Raw genomic sequence first — 17,795 nt, 5'->3', positions numbered from 1 at the left:
CACAGTTAATTTACGTTAAAATAGCTATTTCACTATCCTTTATAATTTACATAAACCATTCTAAAATGAAAACGAAATACATGACTGAAGATGCAGGCTCATTTCAACTTTAGGATTAGAGATAATTCCGAACCATTACATACACGCACTGGATCTGCAACACACTTCACCTTAGTTCGCAGTTTAACCACGGCTGTCCAGTGGAAATTACAATCCCGGTGACTACACTGCTTTAAATGTTTCCTAAGGTTTCAACGAGTGCAACAGTAACTTCTTATCCCAGACACCGTCTTACTGTTATTAGTAAAACAGCTGTCAGCTAAGCTGCGGATAGCTCTTTGTACAACCGTTTATTCAACGCTTTGGGATCTGTAAGGATGCGTCATTCCACATCACTCTTCAAAACGCGATAGAAGAACCTGACATGCTCCACGGGTCTTGAAGCATCACAAGTGGGCACTTGAAAAACGATGAAGGGAACTGCCTGTCCAATGCGGCAAGGTTAGATTACACTGGCATTTAAGACAGAACTGTAGAGTGGCTGCTCTTTCCCCGGACACTACTAAAGCAGCAATTTCCTCTTCCTGCTTTCATCCACCTCTCCCAGGACCCGGGTACCTCCTCCCGGCCCGAGCGGCCGCGGTAGACTCCCCGGCGTCGGCGCACGCTCGGCGGCTGGCGACGGGCGGCGGGAACGCGCAGCGGGCCGGGCGCGCCCGCGCCCCCGCCCCCGCGGTTCCGACCGCCGCACGCCAGCGGCGCCCTCTCGGCCGCGCACACTCACACTCGCACGCACACGCTCCTCCGGCCCCGCCATGTTCCGGGAGGCGGCGGCAGCCCAGTCCCGACAGCCGCGGTGAGGGGCGCCCGCGCCGAGGCCAGCTCGCGGCCCTCCGCCCGGCCCCCGCCCCGCCCCGCGCGGCGCCCCCGCCCAGTTGGCGGCTCCCACCTGCGCCGCGGCTCCTCGGGACGCCGGGAGGGGCGGCGGCGGCAGCTGCGGCGGGCGGGGCCCCGGCGGACCCGCGCCGGGGGGCACTAACGGCCTGTCACTGTCAGGCGAGCTACAGCTCGGGCCAGGACGGGCGGGCGGCGCGTCGGGGCCGGGTAGGGCGGGCAGGGAGCGTCCCCTACCTTGCTCTGGGGAGGGGGAACGGGAGCAGCGCAAAACTGAGGGGGTCTCCTCCCAGGCGCCGGGAACAAGCTCGAAACCGCGCCCCTCCTTCCTCCTTTCCTGTCGCCACGCCCCCCTCACCCGTACGGACCCGAGGCAAGGCCGGCGCAGGAGGCTTCACCCCCGGAACGAGTGCCTCGGCGTGGCCGTCGCTGTCGTTGTCTTCGTCGCCGCTGCAACCGCCTGTAACGCCGCCGGAGCCGGGCTTGAAAACATCTCCGGTTTGGGTCCGTCTCTCACCACAGCCTCCTCGCTCCCAGGACAGCGTCGCCCCGCGATTGGCTGCGACGCTAGCACGTGACACCCGCGGACACGTGACTACCGCGGGCACGGGACGGGCGGCGTGACCGCCCCGCCCCCCGGCGCCCGCTCCTCCTGCTGCTCAGCCGGGCTCCGCGAGCCGCAGGGCGGGGAAGCGAGACGTACCAAGCGGCAGGCGGCGGAGGGTTGCGAGCCGGAACTCCGCCCTTCGTGCTGGTCGGTCTCCACGCCCCACTCGGGCTAGTGTCACCGCCTCCCCGCCGCAGACACCATCCGACAAAGGAGGGGGAAATCAAAGGCTGGGCGAAGAGGTAGGGCAGGCGCCGCTGACGCTGCTGGGCAAGCGGGCTCTGCAGTAGCATTTGTGGCGACCGTGGCAGTGGCTGTGACTGGAAGCTTCTGGAAATGGCGGCGGCGATGAAGACCCCCACATAGGGTATTCACCTGTTATTTTTACACGGGGTGGGTGGACGAGCGTGATCCAACTCAGGCAAAATGACGCTGCGACCGCAGCCCGAGGACTAGGCGAAGTTCCCCCGCTCAGCCGGCGGCGGCCGCCTGGCCCCGCACCAAGCCGGAGAAGCTGCACCTGCGCCAAGAGCCCGCGGCCTCCTGCCTCAGGTGGGGCCCTGGGCCCCGCCCCGAAAGCGCGGTAGCGAGCACCTGCCCTGGGACCTGGGGATCTAGAGCGCGTCCCCTCCCAGCCACGCCTTCCAGTGGCCTTTTTAGAGGAATTCAGTGCACTTTCCCACACGTAGTGTTGGGGATTTGAGAGGGAGCTGCTTAGGTACTAGGAAGGGTGCCTGAGAAAAATTGACCGTCGCAGCGTAGCAGCAGCGTGTACTCACTCCCTTCTGGGCGCGTGTTATTTACGTAGAGGTTAATCTGCAACAACAGCGTCTGTTTATGACTTAGTGCATGCAGTTACAAATTTATGTTACACTGTCCTTTAACATCTTGATGAACTGAGGGTTCAGGTGTGATCATAGCAGATGAAGTGACATTCAGACCTGACAGGGACGGCGAGGTCCCATCAAATTACTATATAAAGCATAAACCTGCATTAAAGATCAGGAGTTTTTCCTTTCCTGGGTTCCTGATTTCTCCCACCTACAAATCTTTAGGGTCAAAAAGACTAGAAAAAGAGCACCTTACGGCTAGAGGTGGAATAATGTTACATTTAATTTGGTTATTTATGATGTGAAATACAAATAAAAAAATAGTCGCCTATGAGAAAGTCAGGAGAGCTCCAGGGTAGGACATTTTCATTGTTACTTTTTTGTGCCACTTGGAAAATTAACTGTTGTTTACCTTCTCTCAATTAAAAAAAAAAATTCTTAAAGACATACTTAAAACTAATCGTTATAGCCGAGCGCAGTGGCTCACGCCTCTAATCCCAGCAATTTGGGAGGGTGAGGCGGGCAGACGGCTTGAGCCCAGGAGTTTGAGACCAGCCAGGGCAACATAGTAAGACCCTGTCTCTAAAAAAAATATATGAAAATTAACCAGGCTGGTGGTGCCTGCCTGTGCTCCCAGCTACTCAGGAGGCTGAGGCCAGAGTATTGCAGTGAGCCATGATCACACCACTGCACTTCAGCCTGGGGACACAGCCTGTCTCAAAAAAAAAAAAGCATAATTACTAGTGAATAGTCTGTTTCAAGTACAGGTGACTTTGAGAAATCAAGGATTAGATTAATATAAATTATTCATGCATTAAAGCTGGCTAATGCAAAACTAATGTACTACAGCTAGTTTCTTAAAGTAATACACAAAAGGTTTTATCCTGTTTTCTAAGTTGTAATATCCATATGGCTGCAGAGTACATAATCATACTTCCAATCCCGTCACCCAATTATTTTTTGTATACTTGCAGTGTCAGAATAGCTAAGGATAATGTCAAGTGTTTTGGACCTTTCTTTTTTAAAAATGGTAATGCTTAAGCCGGGCGCAGTGGCTCACGCCTGTAATGCTTGCAGTGAGCCGAGATCCTGCCACTGCACTCCAGCTTGGCAGACAGCAAGACTCCGTCTCAAAAAAAAAAAAAAAAGGTAATGCTTCTAGAGACAACTACCATATCCTCCTTAAACCTACAGTGTGCTTGAGGTCTTACCAGTTGGAAATACAGTAACAATTATGTGTTGTAAATAATGTTTAAAGGGAGCACTGACAAAGTTTATAGAAAGATCATGTTAACTTAAAACTTGGCTGTGACTAAAGATGGGAAAGCAAAACATTTGAAATTTAACCAAATTTTTACTTCACAGTAACCTGATCTTGATAAAAGCGATCTGGAAATTGAAAATGGGTGACACTAGAGTAACTGTTAACTAGATTATGTAATGATGTCTTCACAGCCATAGATAGAAGACTTCAAAATGGTCCTCTGTCATTATGACGTAATACTTAGAGCTGCAAGTTGCTACGGTTACCACGAGGATGTACACAGAGCAGAATAAACAAATAAGAAGTTTATGTAGACTGGAAGTCCATATTTTATTTCTCTGGTGACATATTTACAGTTCAATATAAATTAAAGGCCTGCTTGTACACCAAATCCAGGTCCCTTGGGTGGTTCAGTCAAAGAGGTAAGACCTCCAGCTGGCTCACAAGAGAAGCGTCCACTCCTGAAATGAAAAGTAATATTAAACTACTAATGATTAACATTTGTAAATTTTTACTTAAATTGTAATGGTTACCTCACAAGAGCCCAGTTAAGTAACTATTTTTACCCTAAGAACTAGCATGGATTATTTAATTCAAACATTTCAACTGATGCAAGATTTTCTCTTCCTTAAGTTAAATATGGAAAAACATCAGACTTCACCATAAACATAAAAAATACAAAAGTAGCACTAATAATAGTTCCTATTTACTGAGCAGTATGCATACATTAGCTCATTGAATCCTTATAATGCCACAAGACAAGTGATACTGGCTTTATTTTACAGAGAGAGAAACCAAATTTGGGAGATTCAGCATCTACCCAAGAATCAAAGCAAAGAACTATGGCAAAAATACCCAACCCCAGAGAACATTTTTAAAAACCATGTTTTAATAAACTAGAGCACTGTATTTCTTTTTATAGTTGAATTTTATTTAGATCGAGATCCACAGTCACAGTGAATTGAGGGAATACACACACTTATACATTGTATTTGGAAATAGAAACTGGATTCCTTGAGGAAATATGATTTGGGACAATGTCCCTTAGAAGCAGTGAAGTCAAAATCAGTTTGTATTTATGTATCATAAAGACTATATTAGTAGTAGTAATTTTCTGAAAAGAGTTTCCAAACCAGGATGGCCACAGCAGCCACAAAAGGAAGTAAACAAGAACAAATCCTGATGGAGCAATTTATGAAGACAGGCAGCACAGAGGGAGAAGAACCTGTCTGTCAACCCCACACACGCTTTCCCAGGTAATTGCTCACCTCTGCCCTGTCTGACCTCTGTTTCTAGAACCCAGCTCAGCACTTACTGTATGTCACCCCTCCACCACTATTCCCTGGCTTTGCTATTTACCTGTTCCTGCCACAGATTTACCTAAAGAAAGAACTTGATCAGTTTATATCTTTTCAACCCCCTCTGGCTTTGCCCTTCACATTGTGTCATCAATCCTTTAAGTCTGTTCTTTAGAGCCCTAGGGAATCATTTTTTATTGGAGCCAGGAAAGTGACACCACATAATATTTATAAGATCTTTCAAGATGTCACAGCGTATAATACAAGTTACTAAGTAATGAACAATTATGTACAAAGTCAGAAATCAGTTAATATATTTGGATTATAGGTCTTGTTCACTACAAAAACAGATCAAAAAGCAGTCGTTGTATACTGTAAGAGCCTGAAACTTGTAGAGTAAGCAGCGAAATGATAATTAAAAAAAAAAGACAACAGTATTATATTTTGCAATTTTTAAATTTTATTTATTATTTTTGAGACAGGGTCCCACTTTGTCACCCAGGTTGGGCTGCAGTGATGCGATAATGGCTCACTGCAGTCTTGACCTTCCAGGCTCAGGTGATTCTGTCACCTCAGCCTCCCAAGTAGCTGGGACTACAGATGTGCGTCACCATGCCTGGCTAATTTTTGTATTTTTTGTAGAGACAAGACCTCACCATGTTGCCCCGGCTGGTCTTGAATTTGTGGGCTCAAACAATCTGCCCACCTCAACCTCCCAAAGTGCTGGGATTACAGGTGAGCCACTGTGCCCGGCCTGTAATTTTTTATGTTACCTATTGATAGGCACCACTGCTGCTCTTTAAATGCCAATGAAATTATTTTGGAGAAACTTTCTGCACCTTTACTAAGTTTCTTCTTACGGTTTAAGCTCAGCTACCTCTTTTCTTTTCTGCCTAAAACTTTTCTCTTGATCAAATATCAGAATGGAATACGATTTAAAAGTTTCATTTTAGACGTCTCCTGAAAGCTAAGCATTTGGTATCTTAAAGCCTCTTACCAGTTTGGATAGATACGGATCTTCTAAAATTAATAAACTCCTTAATATCGACACTGTTTATCAACACAAAGGATCAATTTAGGAAGATTATAAAAACTGAAGTTTCCGGAACAATAAATGGGAGAATTAGTCGTAAGTACTTCCTGAGTTCTTCATAGGATTATAGAATTTTATATATGGAAGTAATTTTTAAAATAATCTGGTCTAGAGTTTCCTAAAGTTTGTTCCATAAAATTACAATCCCATGGCATTGTATAGAAAAATGGGAGTCCCAGTGATCCAGTATGTCTGGCTGTAAACCTCCCTTCCTTGCCATTCACACAGTGTACCTTAATATACTACAAAGGCTACAAAATCCTCCAATAAAGCCTATAATTCTGTTTAATCTACTAAAAATGTAACCCCCCCTTTCATCTGTAAACATGCCTCAGAACACTCAAGAGGCAGTGAGCTAGCCCTATCCACTCACCTGACAGCCACAATTTACACTAGTGTTTTTCACTTACTAAACAAAAAATGATTTTCCTGATATGCTTAAAATGCCATCTAATAATTACGTCTTCACTAAAATTTAAAAAATGTGGTTTGTCAGTCATTCCAACACTATACGTACGTGTACCATTTTAACTTATTTGCATTCTAGAAAACTTGGCCTTTCTGTAAACTTTCATGGCTTAAAGTACTTTATATAGACAAATTACTTTATGAAAGTTTAGTGCTTATCTTCTTACTATCGCTGAGATATATCCAGCACTGTCCCTACTTTTAGTATAAAAAACCAAAAGTGATGCTATTGTCTAGAGTCATCTACCAACCGCATTGGAACTGTAGCCTAGCTCTAAATATGAAGAATTAAAATTGGATTTAAAATGAGTTATAAACTAATCCACACTAAAAAATTTCTACCTATTAGTAACCTGAAAACAAGTTTAGAATTTTTCAGTACTTTAAATTCATTGAAAATAAGAACAATCTCAGCACAAAAATATTTAGTAATGTCAAGATTAAGAGACTACCGCTGACCCTTGAACAACACAGGTTTGAACTGCGTGGGTTCACTTGTACATGGATTTTCTTAAGCCTCTGCCACCTCTGAGACAGCAAGGCCAACCCCTCCTCTTCCTCAGCCTATACAACATGAAAATAATGATAAGACTTGTATTATGATCCACTTAATGAAGAGTAAATATATTTTCATTATGATTTTAATAACATTTTCTTTTCTCTAGATTATGGTAAGAATACAGTCACTATATAATACACACAACATGTAAAATATGTGCTATGTTATTCATTAAGGCCTCCAGACAACAGCAGGCTATCAGTAAAGTTTTGGAGGAGTCAAAAGTTACACACAGATCTTCAACTGCATGAGCAATCAATGTCCCTAACGCCCATGGTGTTCAAGAGTCAACTGTATTATCTTACCACTGCTTTAATATTTTCAGTGGTCATTCACCAACGATAATACAAAAGCAGTTTTGAACCACATATAGACATCAGTCTTTTACTAATTTTGGCCAGGGTAAGACCTGGCAGTGGTACTCAGGAATCAGTTACTATTGAACCAGTTTAATTCCTCTTGGTTTTTCATTACAGAGATACACAATTAGTACCTCTTTCAAAGAGCAGAGATATTTATTATTAAAATACCAATAAAAAAGAATTAGACAGCTTTGGTTAATTTAGAGTAACTATAACTACATTATGGTTATTGCTATCCCAGTCTCTGTCATTATCCAAGATATTGGGTAAGTAAAGTGAAAAGTTCTTGTTTTCATGTGCTGACATGACATTCTAGTATTGCTATGTCCAAATACAAGCTTTATATAATACAGCATTGGTGGATGCTTGCAATTATTGAAACCTAAGTAGACTTTTGTCTGCTTTTTAAATAAGAGGTAGTAAGTAAAAAATAAAAATAGATTCAGACACTAATAATTTTAAAGTATTTGGCTCAAATCCAGAACACTGTCAAGAAAATCTCAGCAAAAAACTATTCATGATTACTGGTAAGTAACATTCCTATTAATTAATGCTTAACTGAGTACTTAGTTCCTGCTTATTGTTAAAATACAATGTTACAGTACCTCGTATTACAAATAACAACAGATTTTAATTTCACCCCGATAATGTCATCCAGATTTATAACTTTAAATACTACCCTTAGTAACTGATGAATCTCCAATTTGCGTTTCCAGCCCTAACCTATTCCCTATATTCCAGGTTCATATCTACCTATCAGCATCATACCATGGATGTCTAACAGGCATCTCAAACTTACTATGTCTAAAACAAAATTTGACTTTTCTTCCCCAAACTTGCCCTACCATGAATCTTCTCCATTTTCGGTAAAGGAACCTCAGAGATGCTTAAGCCAAAAAGCTGGAAATCACTCATAAATCCTTAGTCCCACACATCTACTAAATTCTAATCTCCACATAGCAACTATGACAGTATTTTTTAAGATTGCTCATTTCATTCCCTACTGAAAACATTCCAACAACAGTTTTTATTATATTTAAGATTCAGCCCAGATTACTTATCTGGGCCCTTATCTCCTCTGACCCCTTCCACTGCTTTCTTTCTTGAGCACCTCACTGCAGCCATACTGTTACCTTACTTTTCTTCCAGGACCTTGATACATCCTCTTTCCCCTCCCTGGAACATTGTTCCTTTGGCTCTTTACATGGTTCCCTCTAGCTCTTCATTCAGGTCATGGCTCAAATATTACCACCTCTAAGAGGCCTCTCCTCACTAAATTTACTCCCAATCTATCCCCTAACCCTGCTACATTTTATTGTGTAGCCTTTTATCATTCACATATTACACTAGTCATCTGTCTCCATCACTAGAAGATATATGAGAACTTTATCTTGTTCATAATTGTATTCGCAACCTAAAATAATGCCTGACACACAGCAGGCACTCAAAAAAATTTGTGAAAAAAATGACTGTTGAGTATGTAATGTAATGTGACATAACAAAGTAGACAAAGCAACTATCAATCTGTGTGGCAGGAGAGTAATACTGGATTAATGTTATGAACCATAGATCCCACAGTTCACAAGAAGCAAAACAGAAGATTCTAAACGCCAAAGTGGCCGAGCGTGGTGGCTCAAGCCTGTAATCCCAGCACCGTGGGAGACCAAGGCAGGCAGATCACTTGAGGTCAGGAGTTCGAGACCACCCTGGCCAACATGGTAAAACCCCGTCTCTACTAAAAATACAAAAATTAGCTGGGCATGGTGGTGGCATGTGCCTATAGTCCCAGCTGCTTGGGAGACTGAGGCAGGAGAATCGCTTGAGCCTAGGAGGCAGAAGTTGCAGTGAGCCAAGATCACACCACTGCACTCTAGCCTAAGTGACAGAGCAAGACTCCATCTGGGCGGGGGGGAGCCCAACACCAAAGTTATGACTATAGAATTCAAAACATCTAATCAGAAGAGAGGGGCCATCTAAAGAACCCAAGTGGATTTCACAAGGAAATCTGCACTTGAGATATTCTTTAGAGTACCCAAAAGGTGAAAGAAGTTATGGATTGAAGTACAAACCTAAGAATAACATGAATTTATTTTAAAATACCTGAATCCTAAAAAGCAGATGAAGCTTGTGGAAAATATTATGAAATTTGTACTTTTGGGGGGGACAGTGTCTATTTAAAGCAAGAATAAGTAAGGGATAGGAGCACTAGCTAAGAAAGATACTGTAATGTTAGATGACTGAAGTTTTACTTCAGTTGCCTCCATAAAGGAGAATGATTTTCATCAGGGAAATGATTTACCTCCTAAAAAAAGGGGGTATACCCAAGAAAGTGAGGAATTAGGAAGAAAATGCCAAAACTCTTTAAGCAAATTCAATTCTATAGGCTCAGGTTAAGAACAGTATACGTCGGCCGGGCGCGGTGGCTCACGCTTGTAATCCCAGCACTTTGGGAGGCCGAGGCGGGCGGATCACGAGGTCAGGAGATCAAGACCACGGTGAAACCCCGTCTCTACTAAAAATACAAAAAATTAGCCGGGCGTGGTGGCGGGCGCCTGTAGTCCCAGCTACTCGGAGAGGCTGAGGCAGGAGAATGGCGTGAACCCAGAAGGCGGAGCTTGCAGTGAGCCGAGATTGCGCCACTGCACTCCAGCCTGGGCGACAGAGCGAGACTCCGTCTAAAAAAAAAAAAAAAAAAAAAAAAGAACAGTATACGTTTCTTAGAAAACAAAGTAATGGTCAACAGGGGCCAGCTAGCATTTACTAAACTTAAGTTATCCTGAACTGACCTCATTTTCTCATTAAGTAGGGTATTATTAGTAGTTTTAGAGCACAAACTCTAGAACCACTCATACCCTCTTAGTAATTCTATTTCAAGGAATTGTTCTTTATAATAAAGCTTAAGAAAAATGTTTTAAAATGGGAATAAGCACATCACAGCTGTTTTAAAACATTAGAATACCGTATGGACATCAAAACCTCCAAATGTACTGAAGGAAGAAAAAATTTATATATATAAACAAAAAATTTGAGGGATTATGACTAAAACCATGCAAACATTTGCTAGTATTAAGAGAGAATTTTGAGTGATTGGACACATATATGGAATAAAGGTTTGTTTAAAAGTAAAAGTCCAAGTTCATAACTGAAAGGAAAGTAATTAATAGAAGTATGGGATGGGAGCAACCTGGATAAACAGTGAATAGAAAAAGATCTAGGTATTATGAAGTACAGTTAATTGTGTAATGTCTCTGAAGTAGGAGTTGATGTAATTAGGCAGAATTATTACAAGCATAATGTCTGGAACAAAGGAGGCAGTCTCACAATGCTCTGTGCTGCTCAGTATGTATCTCAAAATACTATAATTAGGCCGGGCACAGTGGCTCACGCCTGTAATCCCAGCACTTTGGGAGTCCGAAGCGGACAGATCACGAGGTCAGGAGATCGGAGACCATCCTGGCTAATACGGTGAAACCCCGTCTCTACTAAAAATACAAAAAATTAGCCGGGCGTGGTGGCAGGTGCCTGTAATCCCAGCTACTCGGGAGGCTGAGGCAGGGGAATCGCTTTTACCTGGGAGGCGGAGCTTGCAGTGAGCTGAGATTGCGCCACTGCACCATTGTACTCCAGACTGGGTGACAGAGTGAGACTCTGTCTCAAAATATAAATAAATAAAAAAGACAAAAAACCATGATTAGTTTAAGCATCACATTAAAGCATTAAATAGTCACTAGCCAACTAGAAAACCCACAGAGGAGGGAGACCAAAGCTATGTCATATGAGAAAAACAATGAAACAATTGTGGATATTCCATCTGAGAAAAAGATAAGGGGAAGACAGGGTAGCTATTTCAAGTAATTGAAGAGCTGTCATTTGGAAGAGGTACTAAAATTATCTTTTGTTGATTCAAAGGGCAGAATTGGATTTTTAGGTAGAAATTAGAGGGAGATGGTCTTTGGGTCAATCTTCTATCAGTATGAACTTTTAAATATTGGAATAGATTTCTATTTGTAGTAAAATTTCCTTCTCTATAAATATTCAGGTAGGTATCAGATGATTATCAGACAGGGTTTTAGAAAAAAATTATTCTTGCTCTAAATGAGATTCATATAGATAACACTATCCAAAGCTCCTGCCAATTCCTATGAACTTAAGGTATAAAATTTTTAAAATCAAGTTTATGTGAAAGATTAATTTAGGTGAGCCACTAAAACTTCCTATATATAAATAAAGCATACCTTGGCCCAGGTTTTGGGATTTTGCCAGCCTTGAGCTCATCAATAATTTCTTCAATATCCTTAGGTGTCAAATCCTCCTGGAAAAAAAATTAACAGTAGTCATATTGAAATTACTTTCTTTTATATCGATATATTTATAGAGACAAGGTCTCACTATGTTGCCCAGGCTGGTCTCCAACTCCTGGGCTTAAGCAATCCTCCTGCCTCAGCCTCCCAAACTGCTGGGATTACAGGTATGAACCACCACGCCTGGCACAAAATTACTTTCTACTGCTGAAATCTGTAAATCCCTAATGCCAGTGATTTTATTGTCTGTCTCAGCTCACAAGATAGTTACCAAGGCATCAACAATTAAGTAACTCCTATATATAGTACACACTGCTAAATATAATATGCAACAAGAGCTGCAGCTGAAGAGGCAATACAGAATATTGCTTTGAACTGAAACATATTTGCATTTGAGTTCTGGCTCTATCACTTACTAGCTAGTAATCTTGGACAAGTTACCCAGCCTCCCCAAGTTTGTTTGTTTATTTGTAAACCTAATTTGGCATGTTTTTGAGGATTAATGAGAACAATGTCAACGTACATACTAAATAAATGTTGTATTACTGAAGAAACAGTAAGGTACAAAGTAGCTGTAGTAACTTGTTAAGTAGATGCCTAATATCTATCCCTAAAGATCTAACTACTGCTAACTGAAAGAATATCTATCTCAAACAAATCCATCTACAGGCTACTATATTTAGACTTAACAATGCTTCACACAAAGCCTTGACTGTCTAATTCCTATTTAAATCAAGAAATAAGTACCCAGATGCCAAATTCTTAAGGAAAACCAAAGAAAAAAAGTGGAACATCAAGCAAACTTGGCTTCAGAGTTTCAAAGCTTAGAGGGGCAAGGGGCAAGGGACCCAGCCAGCCCCAGAGAGTCTAACAAGAGACCATGTAAGCTACACAAAGTTAAGGTCCCCAAAAGCTTTAACCTCAGTATAAGAGTAAACTGTCCCTCAAAGAAAACTGCTAGTCTGGAACCTTTCACACCGGAGGAACAGAGGCCTAGGGTATAAGGAGAGGGGCTTTTCTGGAGCCAGCAGTACTGCCAGGAGCAAGAGAGAAACAAAGCAAATCCCTTCTTAAAGAAAATCTACCGTAAGTACAGTCCCTCCAAAATTTCCATAAACACATTTCTAAGAAATATGAGCTAACAAGGTATCTTGAATGAAAATGGTGATATAATTAGGGTAGCAAGCAATTTTTAAAGAAATAACTAGAAAACGCCATATATATGGATATTAAGAACATTTTTAGAAACTTACAAGTCAAAGAAATCAAAATGAAAAACTTAAAAAAGAAATAGAAACGCTCAATCAAAAACAAAAGACTGCGATCCAGCTGCAGTACTTAGAGGTATGATACCATCTGTATGAAATTTTTTTAAAAAGCCATATAACATATTACTACAGCTACATACATATGTAGACCCAATTTATGATAATGGTTATCTCTAGGGATAAAAGGAAGAGAAAAAGATTTGGGATGGAGTATTTCACCTGTACCTGTAGCTTATTTCTACAAATGATGATGATGATGACAGTATCTGAAGTAAAATGTGGCAAAATATTACTCTCAGTTAAGTACTGATAGTTGGCTACACTAGGATTATTTTCTGTATTTATATCCAAATTATTAAATTTTTCATAATCTAAAGTTTTAAAATTTGTCTTCTGAAGTTAAATGCAAAAATGTTTAAAGAATTTTTTAAAACCTGGATATTTATGGTAAACATTTCTTCTAAATGAGTAATTCAGAAACCAACATGTAAGGACACAAAATCAAATATTTAAAATGTTTTAAATATGACATCATACAACTTTAACTTGTATTACATGAAATACTCACATAGTAATTGTCATTTATTTGAACCATTGGTGCGTTCACACAGGCCCCTAAACATTCCACTTCTATAAGAGTGAAAAGTTTGTCAGGTGTAGTCTCCCCAACCTTTATTCCTAAAAATACAAATAAACACTCTAAGGACCAGGTTATATTTTAATAGTGATTTGGTTTAAAAAAAAAAAAGAATTTTTATAGAGGTATATTAAAAGTTTAAGACTATTAAGTTTTTTTAAAAAGAGGCCAGGCGTGGTGGCTCACGCCTGTAATCCCAGCACGTTGGGAGGCCGAGGTGGGCGTATCACAAGGTCAGGAGATCTGTATCATCCTGGCTAACATGGTGAAACCCCGTCTCTACTGAAAATACAAAAAATTAGCCAGGTATGGTGGCGGGCGCTTGTAGTCCCAGCTACTTAGGAGGCTGAAGCAGGAGAATGGCGTGAACCCAGAAGGCAGAGCTTGCAGTGAGCCGAGATTGTGCCACTGCACTCCAGCCTGGGTGACAGAGCGAGACTCCATGTCCAAAAAAAAAAAAAGTTTTTTAAAAAGAAAAAATCCTAGGCCAGGTGCAGTGAGTGGCTCAATCCTATAATCCCAGCACTTTGGGAGGCCGTGGTGCGAGGATGGCTTGAGCCCAGGAATTTGAGACCAGTCTGGGCAACATAGGGAGACCCAGCTTTACAAAAAAATTAAAAATTAGCTGGGTGTGGTGCACCACCACACCCAGCTGGTCTGTAGTCCCAGCTACTCAAGAAGCTGAGGCAGGAGTATTGCTTGAGCCCGGGAGGTCGAGGCTACAGTACGTCATGATTGTGCTACTGTACTCCAGCCTGGGTGACAGAGCAAGGCTCTCTCAAAAAAAAAAAAAAAAAAAAAAAAAAAAAACTATGTAATTTTAACATTCAAGGAAGTTTTTAGTGGACTTGTTCCTTTAAAAGCAATCAAATTTCAGAGGACTCATCGCCAGTGTTTGTTGTTATACAGCAGTGCATCAGGCTGTATTATTTTCATTTTGATTGTAATAATTAAACTACTAAAATCACAGTCACATTATCAGATTTGGCAAAGACTCAGAAAACTCCTAACGCCAAAGATTATTAAGCGATGTGAAGAAAATGGGTAGTCTCATACATTTAGGAAAAATACGGTAAAGTCTGACCCTACAATTCTACTTCTTATAAACAATCTCAGCATACAACAGGATAAAGTATGCAAAGATGTGTGTACATCAAAGTAACTGTTTGTAACAGAAAAACGAGGCAGGCCAAGCATGGTGGCTCATACCTGTGATCCCAGCACTTGGGAGGTCAAGGTAGGACGACTGCTTGAGGCCAGGATTTCACAACCAGCCTGGACAACATAGCAAGACCCCTCTCTACAAAAACAAACAAAAATCAATTAGCTGGGCTTGGCAGCATGCACCCATAGCCCCAGCTACTTGGAAGGGTGAGGTAGAAGATCACTTGAGCCCAGGAATTGGAGGCTGCAGTGAGCCATGATCGAGCCACTGCATTCCAGCCTAGTGACAAAGTGAGACCTCAACTCAAAAAAAACAGAAAAAAAAAAATGAGGCAGACATATATATTGTGCTGTAGAAATACAGCCAAAATAAAGTCTAAAAAGCAAGTGTACATACAGTACATTTATATATTTAATAATTAAAATGATAGGCCGGGCGCAGTGGCTCACGCTTGGAACCCCAGCACTTTGGGAGGCCGAGGCGGGCGGATCACAAGGTCAGGAGATCGAGACCGCGGTGAAATCCCGTCTCTACTAAAAATACAAAAAATTAGCCGGGCGTGGTGGCGGGCGCCTGTAGTCCCAGCTACTCGGAGAGGCTGAGGCAGGAGAATGGCATGAACCCGGGAGGCGGAGCTTGCAGTGAGCCGAGATCGTGCCACTGCACTCCAGCCTGGGCGACAGAGCGAGACTCCGTCTCAAAAAAAAAAAAAGAAAAAAAAAGATATAAAATCTACAACTAATATATCCAATTGTCATCAGGATTTATACCTTGATGGTGTTGGGGGTAGGGGGTTTGAAACAACTTCAGCTTTCTGTTTTATGTGTTTCAATACCACCCAGCTATTTTTACAACATGCACGTATTATATTCAATAACAAAATATTACTTCATTTGACATATATAGTTAGAAGTGTAGCAATGGCAGTTTTGTAGGGGAAAATGCCCATTTACTTTTAAAATGCTAATTTACTTTTCAAATGTTACTATAATAACATGTTTCAAATTTCCCTTCCCAAAGCATTCTTACTATGCTTGTATCTTATTTGTTCCATGACTTCTTTAGAAGAATATACAGACAATAATGGGTCACTTTTTAATATACCACATGCCGTCACAGAATAGTAAGTGAAACAATTTTCTAAGTGAAACAATCTTCTAAACAACGAATATTTTATAACTTCTAGAAGCATTTCAAACATACTGATTAAAAATGAAAAATTAAAAACTCAGCTTTAACACTAAGAACTGAGGAAGAATACCAAATAGGAAGAAATAAAGATGTGGAAACACAGTAACACAAAATATTACTGGGTAAGTACAGATCCAATAAGATGGCAGAAGTTGGAAATTTTAGATAGAAATGTATCAAATCTAGAGAGACAATTCTACTTTTTATCAATGTTACAAATATCATGTATTCCCTACCAAGCTTTTTCTGAATGGCCTCCAGTATGCTGTCAGAGTTTCGAAGCATGCAGGGTGTAGTAGTGCAGACCTGAATGTGATACTTTCCAACTGGCTTTCGATTATACATTGTATAAAAAGTTGCTACTTCATATACTCTCATTGGAGGTACTTGTAAAACTTCTGCAACCTAAAATATTAGGACATTTAAAAATAAGATAATTACAGTGTTAGTAATGGAGCTTTAATTATGTTGTGCAAAGTATAATTTCAATATTGTCTCAATTTGGTAAAAATAGAAAAGTTCCTCAAGAGCAGAAAACATACTTGTCTTGGATAACTGGGAGATATAAACTCTTCAATTTTTGCAGACAATGTACTTACACTTAAACCATACAGAGCCCAAAAGTTAATGGAGTTAATAGCACTTCCTCCTTCTACCCTACTTCTCACCTCTGTAAAAGGATATTCTTTTTCTCTAAATCTTTAAGTCTTTCACTATTAAGAATTTCTACTTTGATCATGTCAACTCACATTTTATAATCTGTCTAAATGGCAAAAAATTGATGGCCAAACCCCAATAAAGGAAGCAATTAGATTTTTTAAACCCTCACCAATTTTTTCCAAACAGCCTACATACAAATGGTACAGCAACAGAAAAAAAGGTTGAAAATCAAAGCTCACTATTGGCCCATATTTTAAATATGTAAACGCAAAATTTTATTATCTCTACATATATGTATACACATATTATCATACACAATCACACACTCCTCTCCCAGAATCCAACACACTACTTCTATTTCATATCACAATACTCTTTGAAAGTTGAATCATATAGTGTAGTACTTTCTAACCCTTCACGTCAAGACATTAATAGAAAACAATTGTTTTGACATTCTGGTGTTCAATACTAAGGGGATCACTAACTCAGCATGCTTTTCTTAGGGCAAGTCTGTTAGAGAATACAAGGCTTTCCAGCTATTTGCCAGGGCTGGTCCTTGTCTATCGTGATTTATAATTCTGTCTACAACTTTCTAGGTGACCTATTATCATTAAGACTTACTATCTGGCATTCTTAAAAATTATACATATATCCATATTCTAATATAAAAGAAGAGCGGGCATTTCAGACAAGTATGTTAACTTTCTCATATTAGGAATTCTAAAGGAAATGTATTCTCAAAAGACGTCTAATCATGGCTCACTTGTGACAGATAAAGTAATTGTGCTATTTCATTCGGCAGTTCTAAATCAAGGATGTATCCCTGAATCTGGGGAGCTCTCTTATCAAAATACACATGCTGGAACCCTACCAAAGGAATAATAAATCTGGAATGAAGCCCTGACTGTCTAATTAGGAAAAGACTCCTTCCTGGAATTCTGCACATCTCCCTACACCTTAGTGACGGTTAAATAAATAATTATTAAGCTTCTGGATATTTTTTGTTGTAAGTTTAGGTGTTTCATGGGTTGGGGGGAGGGGCAGTAACATTAAAATAAAGTCCCAAATGTAAAGTGCAAAGAATCTTGAGTCTATTCCCTATAACCTACACTTCCTACCTTTCCCCCACACAAATCCAACCCTAAATATAATAGGACAATATATAAATACATATTTTTTAAGAGATGGGGTCTCACCA

The 17,795-nt window shown here is 40.8% G+C and overlaps 3 protein-coding genes across 12 annotated transcripts in view; 1 reads left to right on the top strand and 2 right to left on the bottom strand.

The window, feature by feature from the left end:
* ANKRD12 (ankyrin repeat domain 12) overlaps positions 1–1,404 on the bottom strand; it is a 149,083-nt gene extending 147,679 nt beyond the window's left edge. For 6 of the 9 annotated variants that reach the window (XR_009213517.1, XM_058438653.1, XM_032152799.2 and 3 more), the window contains exon 1: positions 1,263–1,404. The gene's annotated coding sequence lies outside the window, so the exon portion shown is untranslated. Of the gene's footprint in view, positions 1–170; positions 633–1,131; positions 1,199–1,262 lie in introns of those variants that run through there. The other 3 variants (XM_058438654.1, XM_032152800.2, XM_032152802.2) reach the window with 3 other exon arrangements.
* On the top strand, positions 91–17,592 carry LOC116467814 (putative uncharacterized protein ENSP00000383309). Its single transcript, XM_058439691.1, has 5 exons — positions 91–218; positions 608–856; positions 1,188–1,868; positions 4,732–4,851; positions 17,400–17,592. Exons 1-3 carry the CDS (start codon positions 91–93, stop codon positions 1,516–1,518), a joined length of 708 nt encoding a protein of 235 aa, XP_058295674.1. The 3' UTR covers positions 1,519–1,868; positions 4,732–4,851; positions 17,400–17,592.
* Positions 3,875–17,795, bottom strand: part of NDUFV2 (NADH:ubiquinone oxidoreductase core subunit V2) — a 32,444-nt gene continuing 18,523 nt past the window's right edge. The window contains exons 5-9 of one of the 2 annotated variants that reach the window (XM_058438655.1): positions 16,174–16,342; positions 13,513–13,622; positions 11,611–11,687; positions 10,946–11,023; positions 3,875–4,056 (exon numbers count right to left, since the gene is read on the bottom strand). In XM_058438655.1, coding sequence (XP_058294638.1) covers positions 3,963–4,056; positions 10,946–11,023; positions 11,611–11,687; positions 13,513–13,622; positions 16,174–16,342 — 528 coding nt within the window. In that variant the 3' untranslated portion in view covers positions 3,875–3,962. The remainder of the gene's footprint in view (positions 4,057–10,945; positions 11,024–11,610; positions 11,688–13,512; positions 13,623–16,173; positions 16,343–17,795) is intronic. The other variant, XM_032152809.2, reaches the window with a different exon arrangement.

The sequence above is a fragment of the Hylobates moloch genome, unplaced genomic scaffold (genome assembly GCF_009828535.3).
Source record: "Hylobates moloch isolate HMO894 unplaced genomic scaffold, HMol_V3 SCAFFOLD_5, whole genome shotgun sequence".
Classification (NCBI taxonomy): Eukaryota; Metazoa; Chordata; class Mammalia; order Primates; family Hylobatidae; genus Hylobates; species Hylobates moloch.
Note: the sequence above shows the minus strand (reverse complement) of the source record. Positions and strands in the feature narration are given on the sequence as shown.